Source organism: Daldinia decipiens (assembly GCF_022478715.1).
Source record: "Daldinia decipiens strain CBS 113046 unplaced genomic scaffold F4813scaffold_27, whole genome shotgun sequence".
Taxonomy (NCBI): Eukaryota; Fungi; Ascomycota; class Sordariomycetes; order Xylariales; family Hypoxylaceae; genus Daldinia; species Daldinia decipiens.
This window is the reverse complement of record NW_026054570.1, coordinates 333,872-347,583: the sequence shown is the minus strand read 5'-3', so window position 1 is coordinate 347,583 and position 13,712 is coordinate 333,872. Positions and strand designations below refer to the sequence as shown.

General features: G+C 48.1%; 5 protein-coding genes across 5 annotated transcripts; 3 read left to right on the top strand and 2 right to left on the bottom strand.

The window, feature by feature from the left end:
- Positions 1-3: 3 nt before the first annotated feature.
- F4813DRAFT_366426 (uncharacterized protein) lies at positions 4-392 on the top strand. Its single transcript, XM_049244024.1, has one exon. It carries the CDS (start codon positions 13-15, stop codon positions 316-318), a length of 306 nt encoding a protein of 101 aa, XP_049097772.1. The 5' UTR covers positions 4-12; the 3' UTR covers positions 319-392.
- A 456-nt stretch (positions 393-848) lies between these two features.
- On the bottom strand, positions 849-2,770 carry F4813DRAFT_154435 (uncharacterized protein). Its single transcript, XM_049238995.1, has one exon. The coding sequence runs from the start codon at positions 2,341-2,343 to the stop codon at positions 994-996; it is 1,350 nt and encodes a 449-aa protein (XP_049097771.1). The 5' UTR covers positions 2,344-2,770; the 3' UTR covers positions 849-993.
- A 1,318-nt stretch (positions 2,771-4,088) lies between these two features.
- Positions 4,089-6,373, top strand: F4813DRAFT_366421 (DNA/RNA polymerase). Its single transcript, XM_049244023.1, has 2 exons — positions 4,089-4,360; positions 4,459-6,373. Exons 1-2 carry the CDS (start codon positions 4,271-4,273, stop codon positions 6,262-6,264), a joined length of 1,896 nt encoding a protein of 631 aa, XP_049097770.1. The 5' UTR covers positions 4,089-4,270; the 3' UTR covers positions 6,265-6,373.
- Positions 6,374-6,593: 220 nt separating this feature from the next.
- F4813DRAFT_154421 (uncharacterized protein) lies at positions 6,594-8,881 on the bottom strand. The gene is made up of 2 exons (XM_049238994.1): positions 8,337-8,881; positions 6,594-8,278 (listed from the first exon to the last, which is right to left on the bottom strand). Exons 1-2 carry the CDS (start codon positions 8,407-8,409, stop codon positions 6,924-6,926), a joined length of 1,428 nt encoding a protein of 475 aa, XP_049097769.1. The 5' UTR covers positions 8,410-8,881; the 3' UTR covers positions 6,594-6,923.
- A 2,796-nt stretch (positions 8,882-11,677) lies between these two features.
- On the top strand, positions 11,678-13,421 carry F4813DRAFT_391377 (uncharacterized protein; the record flags this gene model as incomplete). The annotated part of the gene is made up of 3 exons (XM_049247158.1): positions 11,678-12,009; positions 12,268-12,526; positions 12,582-13,421. The coding sequence occupies 3 exons, from the start codon at positions 11,678-11,680 to the stop codon at positions 13,419-13,421; spliced, it is 1,431 nt and encodes a 476-aa protein (XP_049097768.1).
- Between the last annotated feature and the right edge of the window lie 291 nt (positions 13,422-13,712).

Genomic DNA, 13,712 nt, shown 5'->3' with positions numbered 1-13,712 from the left:
GCGCGGGAGTGTATGACGTCGGTGGATGCAGCTAGGTTAAGTCTTTGTAACCTTGTATACCGTCTCTTACTAATTCTTGGACGGCGGGGAGCTTGTATGCCCCACTCCGGTCTAGCCCGTTGCAGCCGTTGTGGCCGTATCGCATATCGGGTTTGCGATACTATGTACTTCGACCCAGGTGTTATAGGGTTTCTTGGCCATGCGAACCACCGGACCGGGACGAGTCCATGCTATCTGTTTCGATTATTTGTTTCTATTACATCTTGCGTTGATCGTCGAGGCTCGTGTTGCATACCCCGTCATTGGACTTGTCTTTAGAACTATCTATCATAATCCACTTATACATACCTATGTACATTAACACTATCAAAATACCTGTCAAGGAAGATAGATTAGCAAGCGAAAACCATGGCGCATCTTCTGCAACGTGGGCGGGTTGGGGGGGAGCAGCACTGACAAGATCTACAGCAAGGATTAAGACAGGCTTGCGTCATTCGCCCTCTAGGCCTACAACATAATCAAGATTGATACATACTTCCAGTGCCGTAGCCTCGCAAGCTGTTCCTGATCAGGGATGATATGTTTATTTCTCTGGACCCAGACTCGGCAATGCGGCCCTCAAGGACTACGTTTGATATATGAATTTTAGGTGCATTTGCTGTTTGACGGATAGTATGTTGATATACCAATTTTCGACAAGCCATAACAGCACACACACTTTGAGTTAAATCATATTTATATCTTTATATTCGTATTCTCATATAACCAACCATTTTGCCATGCCAAACCGTGAAACACACAATGCAATGGTATCGAAAAACGCCTATGCTGATTCAATCAGGTCGCCCAATGCGCTCGTATTCCTTGCAGTATGCGTTTAATCCCCTCTGTTCTCCTATACTATAGTTTCATACCGATCCTCAGGCTTAGGGCTTGCCTATAACCAATCTTCATCAACAGCTGAAATATCCCAATGCCTCTTGGCCTCATAAATTATGACTGCTCACTGCTCACTAAATCAGGCGGTATTGGTGTATCCCTCCTACTTCCCGTCTCAAGGTTGACTAGGTCCACAACCCCAAGGTTTTCTATAGCTACAGTTGGTGTCTTCGTCTCCAACTCGATATCAGGAGGCGTAGTAGCTCTGCTCGACGATATGCTACTCGCGTCAGACATCTCAACATCCACCCCATCCCTTGCTAGGTCTGAACTTGATTCTGAAGACTCAAAGCTAATTTGAAACGCTGTTCGTGGTTCCGACGTGGTTGCTTTCGCATGTCTAGCCGTAGGTACAGAGAGTAACAGTGGCGCCGAGGACCTAGGGGTGGATGCTTCTGCGGCAGCCTTGAGAGCAGCTATAGCACCACTTTCATTCTCCTCGTCATCCTGGCCGATAGTCCAAACCCACCTTCGCTTCTTCTCCTTTCTCTTACGCTTACGGATTCCATCTGGTCTTGGGGAGTGAATCGGCGTCTCCGTGCCTAATCCCGTCATACGCCTTCGCATTTCCTCAAAAGGCCCAGGTGTCTCCCCGCCATCACGTGTTTCATCCCCTGTATATGCCATTGCAAGATCAAGTATCATGTCGGAGTCCTCGGCAGCCGGCGAAGGCGTATAGGGAGATGCATCGTCCGCGAGGAGTTCAACATGGGACTTAATGTACTTCTCAGTTGTGATAGTCTGCGTCAGCGGAGATACGTATCCTACGTGCCTGGCCGCGTTTTCCTGTAGTCGAAGGGACTGTCTCCGCTGGGTTATAGGTGATATGGCACTTGGAGGCGGTAGAGGTGAGTTGCGTAATATGCTATGAAGAGATTTATCGCGGCTATATGGCGCTTTTGCAGGAGATGCAAAGGGTGCATAAATCACTCGACGCCGGGTTTGAGCAGGAGAATATAGAGGTTCCTGTTTATTTACCTCGGTGGGTGCGAATGTGTAATTATTAGATGGCTCGACGGCCCCAGCGGACAGCGGAGGGGTCGATGTTATGGTACTTGGAAATACCATGTCCATCTGCTGAGCCGGCGAGACAGGATTAGCAGACAGAGGTGTGTCCGGCAACGCTGCGGTGTAAGGCGTCTCTGCCCTCGACTTGTGAGCCCTGAGAGATTCGGTGTCGGTTTGAAGCTTTAATGGTTGAAGAAGATTAATAGCTGTTAAAGGAGTCGACTGGGTCGGCGTCGACCTCTCAATAGCAGTGACGTATAAGTTGGTGAGAGTATTGAAAGCCGTCGGTGATTTAGGATTGATATTAGGCAAGGTAGCTTTCGACCTGCTGGGTCCCTGCGAAGGTTTGGTTTGAAGAGACAGTCGGGGTCTCTTCGATGACTCGGTACCTGCCATGGCGATGAAGATTTCACGAACTGGGTTCGTTTAGATTCAACCTCTATTATGATCCACGAACGACGACACGGGAATATATGGAATATGGAAAGGTCGTCGAGTATGCCACTTCGTCTGAGTTACCAGCAGGCGAGGACGCCCAAACAACCTTCCCACCAGCCGGGGTGTATTGAAAGCAATAAGTGTTAAACTCAACGTAAGATAAACGCTGGTAGAGGGGGTACGGCGGCTATAAAATACCCCTTGGCCTCAAGAGACCGATGGGTCCGGTAATGTGGGAATGGAGGGTCAGTTTAGCCAGTAAACTGTTCAAGAATAGAACTAATGCAAAATGCAGTGTGAAGCAACAATACCCCGGAAGCGAGAAGGGGGTGAAAGAGGGAATTGCGGAAGCGGTATAGACAACTATAGGATCTCAGGGCAGTGTGATCAGTGAAACTAGACGGTAAACGGAACGTGGAGTTAACCACTCGCAGGTCGATTGCAACAGTAAAATGCAGTCACTTCTACGTCTGGGCTGCTGGTTGGCTATAAAAAGTGACGAGGACTTAAGAAGGGAGGGATGACTGAAGACGCAAGCGCCAACGTATCCCTGCTTACTGCGCGATCCTAGCTAAGTATAGCCAATGGTGAAGATGGCGAGGTCGGCTAATGGGCCACATCGCGTATACGATTGCCGCCTCTGGCTTCTTCCGGCGCCTATTCCTTTCCATGTCGACAGCCATGTTTCCCCCGCACCTCGGAGTAAAAGGTTGTTTCGCAGATAGTTGAATTAGTTAGAACCTGCTAAAGCGGTGAAAGTAAAACACGCAGCTTGGAGATGCAATAGACCAATAGTATATTCGATACTTGGTCTAGTCGACTTTGTCCACGTATATTCTGAGAAGAGCAGGTGACTCTACATCGGGCTCAGAGGATCCTATCCTTTTCCAGGAGAATTCTGAGCCCTTGCTAATCTCCTGATTGCATAAGCCACGTTCCCACGAACCCATGAACCCATCGGTGCGGGTAGAAATAATAATAGTAAACTCCCCCGGAGAATAGAAATAAAGATGGAACTCGTTCGGGCATGATGGGCATGCTCTCGGCATTTTTCCATCTCGGAACAATCTGGTTGTAACGCTGGAGCGGATGGTCTGTGCCGTCCCGCTTACCAACCTAGAAGGAGATCTCTTGGGGATCTCAATCCTACCTATATTAAGAAGCCAACTTGTTTTAAAACATGTAAAACTTCTCTTGGGAAGTCCTTCACTTCTCATGTCGCAGAAACATTGTTTCGCCTGTCTAGATTAGGTTGTTGTAGCACTATGTTTTTGCAGGCTTGCCACATTTAGACCAGCACTCCCTCGGTCGGTAGCCAGCTATATTACTACATAGGACAGGATAAAACATGGCGACGTAGGAATTTCCTATAAGGACTCGAAAAGGCGACGGGGAAGCCGTTTAAAATGGACCTAGGAGAAAATCACCAGGGATGAGAGAGAAAATAGAAGCAACATAGTCAATGTGTTCTAGAATATGACGTTTAATCATTCATCGGGTCATGGGGAATTGTGGATGTTGTGGGGAGGTTTGAGAATACTAAGGTAGGATCCATTGAAACTTTGCGTAGGTAGGTACCTAGGTACCTACCTCTTCATAGGTAGTGTGCCACATTGAGTCTCTGCCACATTACTAGGTTAAGAGGTAACCTAGCTCGGGCAGTTATGGATGTCATGTGGCTCGTGGCTGATGCTTACCTAAGGCAGCGTGCTTCGGTTCCTTATTGTATAATCCGACATTCAGGTCACTCTACACAACACACTCTCCATTAAGCCGAGACATGCTGAGGTAGTTCGCGTATGACCACGCGCCACACTATCGAACAGACTAGTATCATCAATTGATATTCCCCGATTGCGTGGTCATCGTCTAAAAATGGAACAAGATGAAGACAGCAGCGCTGATGTCGGGACGAGCCAAGACGATCGCCGCCAAAGCCCCTAAGAGGAACGACGACCGCGTCATTCTACACTTCGTAGGCCAATCTTTAGCTCTTATCTTCCTTCCAGGAGTCACGAGCTAAGAGCTCATTTGGTCTCATTTCACAAGCAATTCACTAACCAGGGCGCGCAGGACTACGACTGCTTCTACGCCAGCGTTCTCGAGAATGCAAACCCCGGCCTCAAGGGTCAGCCGCTAGGCGTCAAGCAGAAGAGCATCCTAGCGACGTGCAACTACGCCGCACGTGCCCATGGCGTTAAGAAGCTGATGTCTATCTCTGAGGCCCACAAGATCTGCCCGGGCCTCGTTGTTATCAGCGGTGAGGACCTGACGCCGTTCCGTGACGCTTCTAAGAGGCTTTGGTCCTTCCTTAGGAGCCATTCTTGGAGTAATCGTGCGGAGCGCCTGGGGCTCGACGAGGTCTTCCTTGATGTTACTGAGGTCATTGCGTATAACCAGGAGCTGCTGAATCGCAATGCTTTGCAAGACTCGTTCTTCCAGCTTTCTCGGCACGACCCTGAAAAGGGGTTCGGTTTTGATGCCACGCAATTCTTTGGATGTGTACAGCCGTCGGTAGACCCGACTGATTTGGTGCTACTTCTAGACAATCCATTATGCGTTCGCCTACTGCTCGCATCCCACCTAGCCGGCTACTTGCGCCTCAAACTAGAGGAAGACTTCGGGTATACCTCTAGTGGTGGCGTCTCAACTAACAAGACCCTTGCCAAGCTCGCCGGCAGCATAAACAAGCCGCAGAACCAAACCACGCTTCTCAGTCTCCGTGAATATGACGTTCAGGACTTCATGGACGGCCACAAGCTGCGACAAATCCCAGGCATCGGTTCTCGCATTGCGCAGCTAATCCAAGATCATGTCCTATCCATCAAGACAACCCCAGACCCGCATGGCTTAGAGATAGGGGCCAAGGTAACAGCCCGCGAAGTTCGGCAGTTCGCATCCATGTCCGCCGACCTCCTAGAGCGAATCCTTAACCGTCCCGGCGCCGAGCGTGGTAGCGGTGAAAAGGTATGGAATCTCCTCCATGGCGTAGACAGCTCCGAGGTCAAGGAAGCGAGCGACGTGCCGACGCAGATCAGCATTGAGGACACATACATGGCGCGGCCACTAAATACTCCCTCTGAGCTAATGAGAGAGCTACGTGCCTTGGCCACGTCTCTCATACGACGAATGCGCGTCGATCTCGTCGTAACATATGATCCTGATCCCTCAGATCTCTCATCGCAACAAAATACCCAGCAGCATCTACGCTGGGCCGCATATCCTAAGACCCTACGCCTATCCACACGTGCGCGCCCAAAGCCCAACGGAACTTCCACCCCAACCCCTGAGATCTTCAGCCGCAACTCCCGTAGCCAGCCACTCCCGAGTTTCGCACTAAACCTTAAAGACGCAAGCATCGAGGCCGTCGCCGAGCGGCTAGCATCTGAAGCCCTGCTCCCCTTATTCCGGCGTCTGCACCCGGAGCGGCAAGGGTGGAATCTAGCTCTGATTAATGTCTGCGTGGCGAACATGGTGATGGTAGCGGGACCCGGTGAGACGGGGAGTGGTGCGGGAGCAAGAGCAGCGCGAGATATTGGGCGCATGTTCCGCACGCAGGAGGATAAATTGCGCGAGTGGACTATTTACGATAATACGCCTGTAGCGTCTGTCCTCGATACCGCATTTTCCTCTGCGAATGTCGCAGATATCGTCAAGAGTATCCCTCAAAGTGAAGAGGAAGAGAAAAGGGAAGATACCATAGACGCTATGGACGAATTGGTGGAAGCATCCGAACCGATAGCAGTATTATTAGACTCAGACGTAGATGCTTGGGAGGACTCAGACGAGGATGAGTCCCAGAGGTGTCATCTCTGCGGACACATCATCCCAATATTTGCAATATCGGCGCACGAGAGGTTTCATAGCATTGGGGATTGATATAGACTTGCCAATTATTAGCGTTTGATCTTTATTTCATATACTACTAGGTTAGTTAGGTAGTTACCGATACCCCTTTTTGAATTGAACAAGATACCCCAACACACCAAGCCGCACCTACTCCTATATTCTACGTCTTCCCCCCCTCTAAAGTAATATAATAAACGTATATACCCATCCACAACATATCGAACGTAGCAAATTAGTATTTAAATTTGTCTGGCAGTAGTAGTAGTAGTAGTAGTAGTAGTAGTAGTAAGAGGTATGTATGCAAATCGGCCGTAAACCTCATAACTTCATATTGTCTTTCCTACGCCCTTTCTCACAAGACATGACAAAAATCCCGCCTGCAAAAAAAGATCCAGTCTCTGTAGTCCATACCTATATAACAACTCCGGAGGTATCAATAAAATAACCGAAGGGATGCACCCAAACAAGGTGCGAATCTAAATCAGAATACCACCGTAACCACGGCTAACCCGCCTAGAAAAACTTTTCTCGTCACCCGGCCTGCTACGACCCGAAACAAAAGGCCTGGCCAGGTTAAACTCCGACGTAATAAAAAAGATCGCGAGCTCACTAAAAGTCGTAGTTCCCCTGACAGCTTGACCTCTCGCGCATTCATGAAAACATAATAGGGGAATCGGCCACACAGATGATTATAATCGTTCCAGCTCCTCGTTGCCTTTCAATAGAGCCTCGAGCCATTCTCCCGCTATCGAGAGCATGGTACTTTTACTATAGCCGCCTCCCCTAAGATTTGGAACAATCTCGCTCAGATCGTCGAACCCCTCTTTTATTGCACCTCTTCTTTTTTGCTCACTCTTAATGTGGTTTTCTCTCTTCTGAGCATCCGTAAGATTTTCTCGTGCCGCTTTCGCCGCGCTTATAGTAGATTTCCTCCGCTTGCCGGGCGTCTCTTGGCCTGTCGAAGATGCATCTGACGTTCCTCTTAGGTCTGGTTTCGATTTGCGCTTCCTCGCCACGGACCTCGGTGGTATAGATGATAAGTCTTCCGCCTCTTCCTCAATTTCTTCTTTTGCTTTGCTCTTGCTCTTACGTCGCTTTGCAGGTGGACCTTCTCCGTCGAGTTCTTCCTTAACGTGACCATTCGTATTACCATCACGCAAAGGATTGGACGAACTTTCCCCGTTACCTACGGGGGTTGGGGGTCTAGTCGTCGCTGCACTTTCACTAATTGAGAGAACTTTCAAAACGCCCAGTCGCTTCTGTTCAAGCAGCTCGCTGGATTCATGCTCGGGTGGAATGTAGCCTTGGGCTCTGGCAAAACTCGAGTCGGAACCCCACTGTAATTCGGGCGGCTCGATCGGTCGTTGGCTTGGTAATCCCTGAGAGGATCCGAACATCATGTCCGTAAAGAGCGTATCGATCTCGCCAGGCGGAGCGTGCCTAGGCCGAATGGAGCTATTCCGTTCGGGGCCAATGTGGTTTCGAACCGATTGTCTTACTTGATCGACGGCGGTTCCATGTTGGGAGGGTACAATAGGTGTGCGATTTATGCCATTGACACTGGATGGATACCCATTCTGGTGACCATGGTGAAGGGATGTTAAGACGGCGGCCACGTCGGCGTGTGTGTTCTGCTCGATCGGTGTATGGGGGGTTGGTGTGCTGTGGTGTTGATGCTGAAGTTGTGGGGGATGTTGAAGTTGTAGAAGCGGTTGCGGCGGAGGTGGTACTGGTGGCGGCATCATGTTTTGGCCAAAAGTAAACACATCTTGGTATGTAGTTGCGGGCATTCCGTTCATGGAAGAAGCTGACGGCTGCTGCGGTTGCTGCCCGAAGGATGTCGCATGACCCAGGAAAGCTGGTGGAAGCTGGCTTATCCACTGGTCACTAAAGTTGAGACCTTCGCCGTACGATGTGGGATATTGATTAGACGTCATGTCCTCGAAAAAAGAATTCAATAGTCTAGAGTCGTCGTGACTGAGTAAAGGGTCTCCCGGGGGAGGCGTAGGGGCTCTAAGAAATAGGAAGTCTTCGGAAACATGATCTATCGAAGAGTTAGCTTGCTAATAACGGGTTGTATATAAACACGGCAAAAGACGTACAGCCAAACGGCGCATTGCCGTCAGGCGGTTGCGAAGAACCCATTTTGGGACGTTGTATACACGCGGCGCTCATGGATGCTTCTGATCGGGGTTGGCCGCAAAACTAGAGGTATACAAATACGTTCAGATCAGATTAGAGCGACGGAGCTTGGAGCGGAAGGCGTAAGTCGTGTTTCGTTCTCTGTTCTAGTTGTACTCGCGAGGGATTCGTGATAGTCGCATAGAAGTTTACGAAATAGGCGCGGTGTGGATGTCGTGACTTCATAGGTAGGCATACGTGATATAGAGAGGGTCCGTAAGATAGTATAATTCGTAGAATACCGTACGTATCAGAGCGGGGAGAATCGGCTTGGTATATGGAGTAGTGAGTTTATAATTAATTGTCGTTAAAACAAAATGCGGTTCAACGTCGCGACAAGGCGGTTCGACTGCAAGGCGGATCAATGGTTAAAATAGGAATAGTAGCGGAGTCGTTAGAGAGTCATGTACATGGTCGGGCTGGAATTGTTTCTTATAGTGGCCCCTTAAGTGTAAGGGTAGAGGATGGAGTCGACATCGATTAAACTAGAAGAGTAGTATCTCCAGCCGTCGGGTCGTTCAAGCTTTTGGGATGATCGACAATGCTCCATGGATACCTAAAGGTAGGTAAGTGTAGGTGGAGGTAAAAGGTATTGCTTGTGGATAAGTCGATGCGGCCCAGTGGCTTTTGAGAATAATCTAGTTGGAAGTCAACGGCTCGGCCTCTGGTGTGGTTGTGTGCATGTTGCAATTAAGGGAAAGACGCTTAAAAGGTGATGTAACACGTCAAGAGTAGATGTATAGATGTTAATTGGACAGTAATTGGACAGTAGTTGGACAGTAATTGGACAATAATTGGACGAAGGGAAAGAATGACGAGCAGGAAGTATTCGGAGTCGGCCACTATTCGCTGGAGAAAACCGAGTAATCGATTAGAGAAGCTACCATCACTTATTCCTTTACTCCGCAAAGAAGTAGCAGTCACCTAATTGCAGTCACCTAATTGCAGTCACCTGCCAGCAATAAGTACCGATATGTAGTAATTATAGCAAGCATCAAGTAACGAGTAACGACTAGAAGTAAGGAGCAAAGCTCAACAAGCCACCTTCTTTCTATAAATCTTTTTTTCTCTTGCCTTTTTCTTTCCTTCCACACTAAGCTAATATAAGGCAATGGCATCCATGCTTACATGCATAGTACATTAATAGTACGGAATTAAGTACCGATAGTAAAATGAGATGAGGGGTAGAAGAGGAGAACTTGAAGCTATGAGTCTATCGATGATCGCCTTCTATCTTCTATCGGCCCATTGACTTTTACAAGTTGGGATATTTACATAGTACTATTGTCTGGTACTATGTAGGAGGCTAGGAGTCGCTTTTCCCTACAAAGACTATTTGATAGTACATAGTTTCTCAATTGGTAATAGGTCACGGTATGTTGCTGGAGTCTAAACTAGTGCAGAACTCTTCTCCACGCTCCGTTCTTGTCTTGCAACCTGCACGTTTAGGATCTGGAGTTATGTTATATTTTATGTTGTATAAAAAATGAAAAACACCGAATGTACGGATTACCTACCTGGGCATGTACCTAAGGCAAGAACGGGGTAAGGTGACCTTCAATGTTCTTACATAACATCATAGCCGAGGTGTCTAGGTACAGCAATAATTTCCCTTGCAGCTGCCTTTTAATGCAAGTTTACATACCGACATCATGTAAGATGGAGGTAGCTTATGTACATACATACCTACCTTATGTAGTTAGGTATGTACAAAGTTACTTAGGTACTTAGATACTTGTGCTTGACTCGAAGTGCCAGAGTGCCCAGGTCCTGCATTGCATAGACGTCTCTTGACTTCCATCATCCAAAAGTTATTCTTAGCTTGGCAGGGGAAACGCCCCGAGGCTCAATCACATGTCAATTTGTTTCTCTTGGAGCATCCAGCTTCTCTTGCCAGCTTGCCCACAGACGGGTAATCCTAACATCGCCAAGCCGAGTCAAGCTGTTTTTCAGCTGTTTTTCTCAAAAAAAAGAGCAACGCAAGATATTCCGTTATAAATTGACTCATCATCATCTAGTTGCCACATTGTTGTCGGCTTGCACGTTATATTCTCGCTCCCCATGAGCGAAGACCGGAGCTGTCTCCGACTGCGTCCAGTTGTTTACGTCCGTTCCTTGCCTTGACCATGCTTTGTTTGCAGACTGCAGATAACATAGTTAGGAATTATTGTATGTATATTCTTTCTATCACCCCAGCATCCCATCAGTCCATACATACGCAGGACAATCCAGTCCGTCCATCGCGGTCATCGTTGCAGTAGCAAACGCGCTCGTCACAAATCAAACCGGTAGCACGTCGCCCAAGATGTGTCTCTCTATCCTTAAACTCAATTGCATATAAATGCGAATATTCGGCCGAGATACATAGCGTTGGACGATCCCAGATCTTGGCCCCGGAATTCCGGGGTTCGCCCAGCACAAGAAATATTCGGTGACCGATTTGGTTACTAACTTCTGCTTCTTTAGGCCAGTTTATGTCCCTTTTATTAATCTAATTCCACAGCTTTATATGATCACTACATAGTACAGCTCGCAGCGCAGGTTACATGCAAGCATGCATGCATGAACTTCACTCCGGTTTTCTATTTTATAATTTATATGTGGCTCAGTCAAGATATTCATTTTATTTCCTCGGGCACCATCGCCAATGCACCTCGGCTGAATCGCCAAAAGAGACTAGTGAGAGCCAACCTTACGTTTAGCAGTGTTCGCTGTCCGGTACGGCATGGTGCGGCTTTGCTTCATCAGCTAGCTCATTACACGGTCTATCAGTTAAAGTCTTTAACTTCAAGTCGATTACCTCATGGTTGGTCTTCTAGTATCGATATTTCTCTTCGGCGCCCATAGCTTCCGCATTTCCTCATCAGACCCAGTTTCCGGTTTCCGGTTACTTGTTGCGCAAATCGACATACCTAGGTAGACTACATAGACTAGACGTCAATTGTCTTACCAAGGTCTTCTCCGGAAACCATTGGCAGATCTAAAACACCGACGCGGAAGCTCATATCCCTCCGAATGCAAACCCCGTTGTTCGGTTGCTCGGCCCCTTGTCAAAGTATTGAACCAAAAACAAACTATCTTGATTAAAGCTTCTCATTCTAAACCGACGGCATGTCTCAAACATTATAAGAGCACAGCAAAACTATCTTAACATATTCTTTTCATGGACAATCCATAAGTATAAACTGACAAACACTAAGACCTCTCGTCCGCAAGTCGCGTTGTCGCGTAGTTCAACGCGTTAGTCGTGAGCATTGTAACCATGACATCGCCTCTACTTCCACCAAGAAACCGAAAGAGACTGGATGAATCTATACCACCTCTCCTAAGACCTCTTATTCGGGCCTATGTCTTAGGCTACACTTCTGCTGTTGCACCAAGGCTCCTCACGTTGATTCTCCAGCATGTAACTAGAAGGCGGAGAGACAAGGGTGCTGCTGTCACGCAGCCCCACGACTCCTTCATCTCATCCCTGCAACGTATCGTGCGTGGGGGGCTAGAACTTCAAGGATTTCCAACATTCTGTGCGGCCCTCGTAGGCGGAACTACGTTACTAGAGGCAAGATTTCCCACAACTAGCTCATATATGCTCGAGTGAGGTCTATAGACAATGCTACGTTAAATAATAAGAAAGTCTAAGGCTAACTTGCTCGTTGAAGGTTTTACTTAGTAGAGCTTTGAGTCGTCTATGGGAGGGCCAGCTTCCTACCCCGATCCTAAAAAGGCAAGTCGACAGCTCTATGACAACTGTGGATGTTTCATTGGGGGAGCTTGGCACCAGTATACTGCCTTAGCGCATATCCCAACCCATCTTCACTTGACGTTCAACTAACCTTCATTCAATTCAACTAGATTTTCGAGATGGTTATCGACGTTTGTTGCTGCCTGGCTTAGCCTCCGGTTACTACAGTCAAAGAAGAGTGATAGCTTTTCAGAAACGATCACTGCCAACCCAGATGATCCGCAAAGCGCCAAGCAAGAAACGGTACGATACGCTGGACGAACTCTAGACTTGACCTTATTCGCAGTTACCAGAGCTCTTGATGTGATAGTCAGTGAGGCATGGTCCCGGAGAGGACAACGCAAGGTTGCCACAAGCCAGTGGACTTGGGTATGACAAAGCTGCTATTAAGCCAACGGAAACTTGCATCGCTAATAGTTTTTAGGTTGAATCTTTGATATCGAAGTTAGCTGATCCAATTATCTTCGCCACATCTTCCGCCCTTATTATGTGGGCATGGTTCTACTCACCTTCACAACTACCTAAAGCATATACGAAATGGATCAGCTCGGCCGCGGCGGTAGACTCCCGCCTTATCGAAGCACTTCGGCGTTGCCACAATGGGGATCTCCAATATGGCGAGGAAACGGGACAAGCACCGCTCCTCCAATCAATGTGTGTCGACTATAAATTGCCGCCGGCGTGGGGCGATCCTACTAAGTCCATCCCGTTTCCGTGCGAAGTCGTGCATATGGGTTGCGGGTCGTCTTGCGAACACCATGCCCTATCCCGTTTCTACCGATCCTTTAAGTGGTCTATGATCACGTATCTACCCCTGAACTTACTAGCCCGGAAGAAGAATCTTAAGGGGGTTCGAACCGCGCTCCTATCTGCAGCACGCTCGTCGTCATTCTTAGCCGCATTTATCACCCTTTTCTACTACGGAGTGTGCCTAGCGCGGACGAGGCTCGGCCCGCACATCATCGGGAAGGATACGCAGTCTAGACAGGTTATCGACGGGGGTGTCTGCGTCGGATCTGGCTGCTTCCTATGTGGATGGAGTGTCCTCATAGAGAAAGCGGCCCGCAGAAAAGAGCTAGCACTTTTCGTTGCGCCCAGAGCTATGGCAACGCTCTTACCAAGACGGTATTCCCTTGACAAGCAATGGCGGGAGACATTCATCTTCGCTCTTAGTACAGCAGTGGTGTTCACGTCCGTAAAAGAAAATCGAGAGAGCGTTCGCGGTATGTTTGGGAAATTTCTCGTGGCAGTTTTAGAGCCATGACGGGTTATTCGGCGCCCATCTAAACCATACATCTAGCTTTGGAGGTTCTTACTGTTTTCATTTACTTAAATGTTGTAATCTTACCCGGCTAAGGGAGTGGTGTTCTTCTAAGGCAATCTTGCATTGGATAGAGGGAAAGCATTAAATGGAATACATAGAGCTTAAAAGGGGGGCATTAGCACGTTGTACAACTGATCCAAGTACGATAATCGTATTTAATCTATCTAAAGGGGGAAAGCAAGCTGCACATGAGAAAATGGTCACGATAAAAAAGAATTAAACTAACTAGTT

Excerpts from the sequence above, each read along its gene's own strand:
- F4813DRAFT_366426 (XM_049244024.1), top strand. The coding sequence starts at position 13 with ATGACGTCGGTGGATGCAGCTAGGTTAAGTCTTTGTAACCTTGTATAC.
- F4813DRAFT_154421 (XM_049238994.1), bottom strand. The coding sequence starts at position 8,409 with ATGAGCGCCGCGTGTATACAACGTCCCAAAATGGGTTCTTCGCAACCG. Across the intron at positions 8,279-8,336 it reads CGGCAATGCGCCGTTTGGCT|ATCATGTTTCCGAAGACTTC; the intron begins GTACGTCTTTTG and ends ACTCTTCGATAG.
- F4813DRAFT_366421 (XM_049244023.1), top strand. The coding sequence starts at position 4,271 with ATGAAGACAGCAGCGCTGATGTCGGGACGAGCCAAGACGATCGCCGCC. Across the intron at positions 4,361-4,458 it reads ACCGCGTCATTCTACACTTC|GACTACGACTGCTTCTACGC; the intron begins GTAGGCCAATCT and ends CAGGGCGCGCAG.
- F4813DRAFT_154435 (XM_049238995.1), bottom strand. The coding sequence starts at position 2,343 with ATGGCAGGTACCGAGTCATCGAAGAGACCCCGACTGTCTCTTCAAACC.